The 7,905-nt window shown below is 39.7% G+C and overlaps 1 protein-coding gene across 1 annotated transcript; it reads right to left on the reverse strand.

Moving 5' to 3' along the window:
* Nucleotides 1-239: 239 nt before the first annotated feature.
* On the reverse strand, nucleotides 240-3,155 carry LOC141377611 (uncharacterized). The gene is made up of 2 exons (XM_073922320.1): nucleotides 2,757-3,155; nucleotides 240-2,675 (listed from the first exon to the last, which is right to left on the reverse strand). The coding sequence occupies exons 1-2, from the start codon at nucleotides 3,001-3,003 to the stop codon at nucleotides 307-309; spliced, it is 2,616 nt and encodes an 871-aa protein (XP_073778421.1). The 5' UTR covers nucleotides 3,004-3,155; the 3' UTR covers nucleotides 240-306.
* Nucleotides 3,156-7,905: the final 4,750 nt, after the last annotated feature.

Here is a 7,905-nt window from a genome sequence, read left to right on the forward strand (position 1 = left end):
CTGAGGGCCTCGGGATGAGTATCCCTAGGTGGAAGAAGAGAATAAAGAGAATAATTAGTGTAGCTGCTGTTCATAGTGTATATAAACATTTACATTTAGTCATTTAGCAGACGCTTTTATCCAAAGCGACTTACAAATGAGGACAAGGAAGCAATTTACACAACTAAGAGCAACAATGAATAAGTACTAAAGGCAAGTTTCAGGTCTGTAAAGTCTAAGAAGGGAAGTGTTAGTAGTTTTTTTTTTTTTTTTTTTTTTTTTTTTTTTTTGTACAATTAGTGTGATATTCAAAGAGGCAATTGCAGCTTAGGAAGTGAAGTGGAGACTAAATAGTTGAGTTTTTAGTCGTTTCTTGAAAATAGCGAGTGACTCTGCTGTTCTGATGCAGTTAGGGAGTTCATTCCACCAACTGGGCAGATTGAGCGTGAGCGTTCGCGAAAGTGATTTTTTCCCTCTTTGGGATGGAACCACGAGGCGACGTTCATTCACAGAACGCAAGTTTCTGGAGGGCACATAGATCTGCAGAAGTGAGTGCAGATAAGAAGGTGCTAGGCCAGAAGTCACTTTGTAGGCAAACATCAGAGTTTTGAATTTGATGCGAGCAGCAACTGGCAGCCAGTGCAAACGGACTAGCAGCGGAGTGACATGTGCTCGTTTAGGTTCATTGAAGACAACTCGTGCTGCTGCATTCTGGAGCAGTTGAAGAGGCTTGATAGAGTTAGCTGGAAGCCCAGCTAGTAGAGAGTTGCAGTAATCCAGTTTGGAGAGAACAAGAGCTTGAACAAGGAGTTGAGCTGCATGTTCAGATAAGAAGGGTCGGATCTTTCTGATGTTATAGAGTGCAAATCTGCACGATCGAGCAGTTCTAGAAATGTGGTCAGAGAAGTTTAGTTGGTCATCAATCGTTACTCCAAGGCTTTTCACCATTTTGGATGCAGTAATGGTTGCCCCATCCATCTGGATTGAAAAGTTATGGTGTAGAGTCGGGTTGGCAGAAACTACAAGCATTTCCGTTTTTGCGAGGTTCAGCTGAAGATGATGATCTTTCATCCAGTGTGAAATATCCAACAGGCAGGCTGAGATACGAGCTGGAACCGAGGGATCATCAGGATGAAAAGAGAGGTATAGCTGGGTGTCATCAGCATAGCAGTGGTAGGAGAATCCATGTCTCTGGATGACTGGTCCTAGAGATGATGTGTAGATGGAGAAGAGAAGTGGCCCAAGAACAGAGCCTTGAGGTACCCCAGTGTTTAGATGCTGTAGGTTGGACACCTCTCCCCTCCAAGACACCCTGAATGACCTGTCAGAGAGGTAAGATCTAAACCATTGTATAACAGTGCCCGCAACGCCCAGTGACTCAAGCGTAGATAGCAGGATCTGGTGGTTGACAGTGTCAAAAGCAGCTGACAAGTCCAGCAAAATGAGGACTGATGATTTAGAGTCTGCTTTAGCCAGTCTGAGATCCTCCACGACCGAGAGCAGGGCAGTCTCAGTTGAGTGGCCTTTCTTAAAGCCGGATTGCTTGTTGTCCATGAGATTGTTTTGAGTAAGAAAGTCCAGGACTTGATTGAACACTACTTTCTCCAGAATCTTGGCCATGAATGGAAGCAGGGATACTGGTCTGTAGTTTTCAAGTAGCGTATGGTCCAGGTTGGGTTTCTTTAGCAGTGGGGTTACCCTAGCCTGCTTAAATGTAGTGGGGAATAAACCAGAGTCAAGAGATGTGTTAATTATGTGAGTCAGTGTTGGTATGACTGCAGGAGAGATGGCTTGCAAGAGATGAGAGGGAATGGGATCGAGTGGACAGGTGGTTGCATGGCTAGATAGCACAAGTTTGGACACCTCAGACTCAGAGAGCTGAGAAAAAGAGGTGAGTGTGTGTGGTGTTGGTGTTGTATCTTGCGTGTTTGTTGTAGGTGCAGCAAATTGAGCACTGATTTTTGCAGTTTTGGTGCAGAAGAATGTAGCAAAGTCATCAGTAGTAAGTGTGGAGGATGCGGGTGGAGGAGGAGGATAGAGGAGGGAGGAAAATGTTTTAAAAAGTAGGCGAGGATTAGTGGCATTGTTGATTTTCAGACGGTAATATGTCTGCTTTGCAGAAGTAACCTCAGCTGAGAAAGAGGACAGAAGAGTTTGGTATGTTAAGAGATGTGCAGGATTTTTAGTTTTCCGCCAAATTCTCTCTGCAGCCCGAAGTTTTGAGCGATGCTCACGGAGAGCATCCGAGAGCCAGGGTGCAGGAGGACTGGCACGGGCTGGCCTGGATGCAAGAGGACATAATCGGTCTAGACATGATGCTAGTGTGGAGCAGAGTGTATTAGTGGCACTGTTCGAATCAAGTGCAGTGAGTTTGCGAGATGGAGGAAGAGAGTCTGAAACAATGGTGGATAGTCTATTGGGTGAGAGAGATCGTAGGTTTCTGCGAAAGGTAACCAGTGTTGGAGTGTGTGGCGGCTCAGGAGTAATGTGGATGTTGAGAGACAGAAGGAAATGATCAGATATTTGTAGTGGAGTTACTATTGTTTGATCAGTGAAGCAGTGTCGTGTGTAAATAAGGTCTAGCTGATTACCTGATTTGTGGGTAGCAGAAGTAGGTGCTCTTTTTAGGTCAAAAGAGGCAAGCAGAGTCTGAAAGTCTGCAGCTTGCGGTTTGTCAACGTAAATGTTGAAGTCACCTAGCACCAATAAGGGAGTGGCAAAATTAGAAAAAGATGAGAGAAGAACATCCAGTTCATCTAGGAAGTGACCTAATTTACCTGGTGGGCGGTAGATGACAACCACATTTATGTAGAAGGGGTGGATAATGGTGACTGCATGGAATTCAAAGGAGCTGATTGTTGGCAGGGACGGTATCAGAGTAAATTTCCATTCTTTGGAAATTAGTAGTCCAGTCCCACCCCCTCTCCCTGTCTGACGAGGAGTGTGGGAAAAAGAGAAATTAGCAGAAAGAGTAGCATGTGTAGCAGTGTCCTCCGGCCTCAACCAGGTCTCAGTTAGAGCCATGAGATTATAGTCAGAATATGTAGCTATGGAGGTAATAAAATCAGCCTTGTTAACAGCTGATTGACAATTCCAGAGGCCCACGGAGAGAGAGAGTTGTGAAATAGTAGATACATGTATTGAACGAAGGTTGTGAGGATTACGCCTGCAGCGCACCTCCCGTGTTTTGCGAGTGTTAGTAACAAAAACGAAATGAACGTAATAAACGAAATGCAGAAACCTGCAAAGAGCACATTTATGTGTTATACCACTAAAGGATGCACTGAGTCTGTGCTTTGCAAAAAAGATAGGTCTTTAATCTAGTTTTGAATTTGGAAAGTGTGTCTGAGCCTTGGGCATTATTAGGAAGGCTATTCCAGAGTTTAGGAGCCATAAATGAAAACGCTCGACCTCCTTTACTTGACTTTGCTATTCTAGGTACTAGCAGAAGCCCTAAGTTTTGAGACACACACACACACATATGTATACTTCCTGTCTAGACGTTAATACCTGGTCTTTCCGCGAAACTTCTACTGAAAGTGTAGTTCACTTATTTAAGGAATGATCAATCTTTTTACATTAAAGTGCTTTCATTAACCAAAATAATCTTAATTATTGTTTAAGGCTTAAAACACCTTGTTTTTTGGGTTTTACACTAATATATATTGGAAAGTTTTATATCTATAAATGTAAATAAATGTAAACCCGTTTTTAGCATATTCAAACAAGAAGTGATGTTTAAACTCCTAAAATTTGTGCTTATTGCTTTGTATTTAATAGGCCTGTATATTTTCATGTTTATATTACCCTCTCCTTTCCCCTTACTCATAATTCATAATTAATCACAATTCCCTTATTGTTTAAAAATGAACTATAGTTTGTAGAGACTGTATTCTGTTTTATTTGTACTGTAACTCTTTTATTGCTATACATAAATAAATGATGATGACGACATTTGATCAGTCATCATGACTGCCGCAATTTTGAGCCCCAGGTGTCCAGCTGTCCGGCTTGACAGCTCCGTTTTCAACTGCGCCCCCGTCTGCGCTCAGCTAATCTCGTTGATCACCGGCTGCGGCGGTGCTTCATGTCGAACGCACCTATTGTGTTGTTTTCCATATATTTGTGTCTGTGATTTGTCATGTGTTGTGATCCATGAGCTTGTGTTTATGTCATGTGATTCCTTTGTTCGGTTTTCCCCGCCGTTTGTTATTGTTTATTAGCTCCACCTGTGTCTCTCCCCTGTTTGTTATCAGTTTAATCATGTCTTGTGGATTTATAGTTCCATCTAAGTCCTTTGTCCAGTATAATATTGTCACTCTGTTCTTTCATGTATTCCCGTTCCTGACCTGTGAGTGAGTTTGTAAATAAATATATATGTTTTGATCATTCCTGTGACTTGAGGGGTATTGCACAAAAGTAAGATAAGAGATTAAGCTGGTATTTTGAGGCTATCCTGGCTGAATTTAGTCCTAATAAGTTAAATTGCTATACAGATGTATGCTTTGCAGATTATATATATATATATATATATATATATATATATATATATATATATATATATATATATATATATATATATATATATATATAATTTTTACTCTTATTTATTTTTGGGTATTTGGTTTTTTATTATGTATGCCAAAATACTATTTTAATTAGTGTATAAGTATATCTGATAATTTTTATAGTACTTGTGTCTATATATAGTTGAAGTCAGACTTATTAGGCCCCCTTTTATATATATATATATATATATATATATATATATATATATATATATATATATATATATATATATATATATATATATATATTATTTTTTTTTTATTTTTTTTTTTATTTCCCTAATGATGTTTAACAAAGCAAGAAAATTTTCACAGTATGTCTGATAATATTTTTTGTTCTGGATAAAGGCATATTTTGGCTAGAATAAAAGCCGTTTTTAATTTTTTATGAACCATTTTAAGGTCAAAATTATTAACCCCTTTAAGCAATTTTTTTTTCCCCAATAGTCTACAGAACAAACCATCTTTATACAAAAACTTGCTTAATTACCCTAACCTGCCTAGTTAACCTAATTAACCTAGTTAAGCCTTAAATATCACTTTAAGCTTTAAAACATATGCTGGAAAAGTTGGCAGTTCATTCCGCTGTGGCAGCCCCTGTTGAAAATAAAATGAGATGATTTAAATATAATTGATTAGTATATCATTTTAATGCAATTTAAAGCCAGTTCCGGGGTCACGTATTTGATCTAAAGTTGTGTTAAAACAATCCAGCATTTTTTACAATTTAGGTTTGAACAGTATAAGCTTCCGATAAACTGAAAGGTATTTTAGCATGCAATCTTCTGTAAACCATAATATAAATGATTGATATTATTCCTATATTATTAATCACCGTCACTTTTTTTTTTTAAATGGAACACAAGTTGTAATGCAAAAGTAAAAAGGAGCTACATCCAAAACACTTTTCCACTTATTATTATTATTTTTTGATCAACCTTGAAATCCTTGACTCTCTTTCTCCCAATAATCCTAATGTGAACATTTTTCCAGCCGTGTTTGCAAAGGTTAAGTGATCTTTTGTTTGGGTCTCTGTGGCCATGATCGTTTCCGCTGTTGACAATCCTGACATTCTGTGAGCGGCAGATAAAAGAAATCATTTATTCTCGAGCGTTTCCTTGTGTTTGTTCTGCTGTTAAAATCCCACAAAGAAAAATACTTCATAATTACCCGTTTCTTTAATTTTCCTTGAACCCACAGCAGACGATGCACATTCTCGCAGTGACCCACATCTTGTCTGCGTCTGGAATCACTGGCAGGCCTAATAGCTTCTAATGGTGAGTAATATGAGCTGCAGAAATAATTTCTCTTCCTGTGAAAAGTTAAATGAGGCTTAATTAAAAAAGACACCGGACAGCTCTGACTTCTCATTCTCATTCCGATGGTAGCGCAGCCAAGGCCTCGGATAATAGAGGTAATTCTCATCTATATCGCCGTTCATGCTAATGAAAAAAAAAAAAAAAAAAAAGAAGTGAAAATGTATAGCACAGCACTAGAGGAAACCATCCGCCATACCACGCTGAACCAATCTGTTTGAATGTTTAATTGCACTCAAAAATTAATACCTCCAAATTACATGCTATTCTGCCAGAATGCATTCATCACATATCATCATGTCCATTTAAATCAATTTGTGAGAGCGTACGACGCATCAAAAAACTCAGATCCCCTTGATCTTTCCAAATGCATTTGATGTACTTTAACATACTGTAACTTTCAGCAATTTCTTTTACATTTCTTCAACTAAGGCCATTAAACTTTGGGTCAAATCATTGCTTATTGAACATTTTATGACGTTAGATGAGTACATTTACACAACACTGATGTCTGTAATGGGTTATCTATGGCGCATAGTAGATACTTGGTTCACGGACTCTTGCAGTCATGCAACTGTAGTTCGAGTCAGCAACATTTGTAGCTGGAAGAAATAATCATAATTTCAGCTCATTCTTTGTTTTCTTATTTTCTCAAAAAAAAAAGGAAAGAACATTAAAGGATTAAATATCCACATCTTATTATTTTGTGAGAACAGTATCTTCAAGAGATCACACTTAGCTGATGATTGGTAATAAGCTAGTTTGGCATGCTGTCCTGGGAGAGAGCCCGGAGCTCCCTCCTGTTGCAGGGCGAGAGGGGAGTTTGAGCTCAGGTAGATCTCGAGAATCCCCCCTCCTGCTGCGTAGGGATTGCTAAGGTGATGTGTTGCTGACAGAATTGAATTTGGTGCTAATTTGGTTTAGTCAGTTTACTTAAGTCTCATGTTTTTGGGAGTGTGGGAGGAAACCGGAGGACCCGGGGAAAACCCACACAAGCACAGGAAGAACATGAACTCCACACGAAAATGCTGTCCGGTTGGATGGATACCCGAGTCGGAGGCATTTTTTGCTGTGAGGTCGCAGTGCTAACCCCTGGGCCGCCAAGGGTTGAAAGGGGGGATTCTTCAAGACGAAGATGACTAAAGGTGAGATGTTTGGTTATTTATACTGGGTTAGGAATAGTCTGATTGGTGGTTCGCACATTAGCTTGACTCGGGGCCAGCTGTGTCAATCATAAGCACGTGATCCGCTCGAAATTAGATTCAAGAGTTCACACTTAGCTGATGATTAATTATAAAAGCTTGTTTGGCATGCTGTCCCGGGAGAGAGCCCTGAGCTCATGAGATCCTCGAGCCCAGGGCAACGGGAGGGGAGTTTGAGCTCAGGTAGATCTCGAGAACTCCCCTGCTGTAGTAAGTGAATGCTCTTGAAATTAATTACTAACTAGAAGCGTGTCTATGTTGACAATTTGGATTGTCATGTTAATTGCATGTTTTTAGGCGGTGGGAGGAAACCGGGGAACCTGGGGGAAACCCACGTGAGCACGGGGAGAAGTGCAAACTCCACACAGAAATGTCTGCTAGTTTTGGTAAAGCCAGGAACCAGAGACATTCTTGCTGTGAAGCGACAGTGCTAGGCACTGGGCCACCGTGTCACCCGTCTAAGAAGGAGGAGTAGGGGAGGAAGGGGGGACTCTTCGAAACGAAGATAGCAATGGAATAAACCCCAGGGTATTTATATTAGTTTAGGAGTCATCTGATTGGATCGTAGTGAATTAGATAATGCAGGTCAGTTGCTAGCAATCATAAGCACGTGATCCTCTCGAAATTTGTTTAAACATAAACTTCACTTATGAATAAACTTCACAAAAAAGAAAATATGGATCATTAAATTATCATTCAAATCTAAATTAGAGCACCTGTCCAAAAACATCAGTTTTGTACAAACGTCTTTTTCTGTATGTTGTATCGGTTTATTTTTATGGGAGTAGCTAAAATACACTCACCGGCCACTTTATTAGGTACACCTTACTATTACCGAGT

Source organism: Danio rerio, chromosome 14, assembly GCF_049306965.1.
Source record: "Danio rerio strain Tuebingen ecotype United States chromosome 14, GRCz12tu, whole genome shotgun sequence".
NCBI lineage: Eukaryota > Metazoa > Chordata > Actinopteri > Cypriniformes > Danionidae > Danio > Danio rerio.

Bases quoted from the DNA above. Each gene is read 5' to 3' on its own strand.
- LOC141377611 (XM_073922320.1), bottom strand. From the start codon at position 3,003: ATGGCTCTAACTGAGACCTGGTTGAGGCCGGAGGACACTGCTACACAT. The intron at 2,676-2,756 runs GTAAATTAGGTC...TATTGGTGCTAG, and splicing joins TGTCATCTACCGCCCACCAG to GTGACTTCAACATTTACGTT.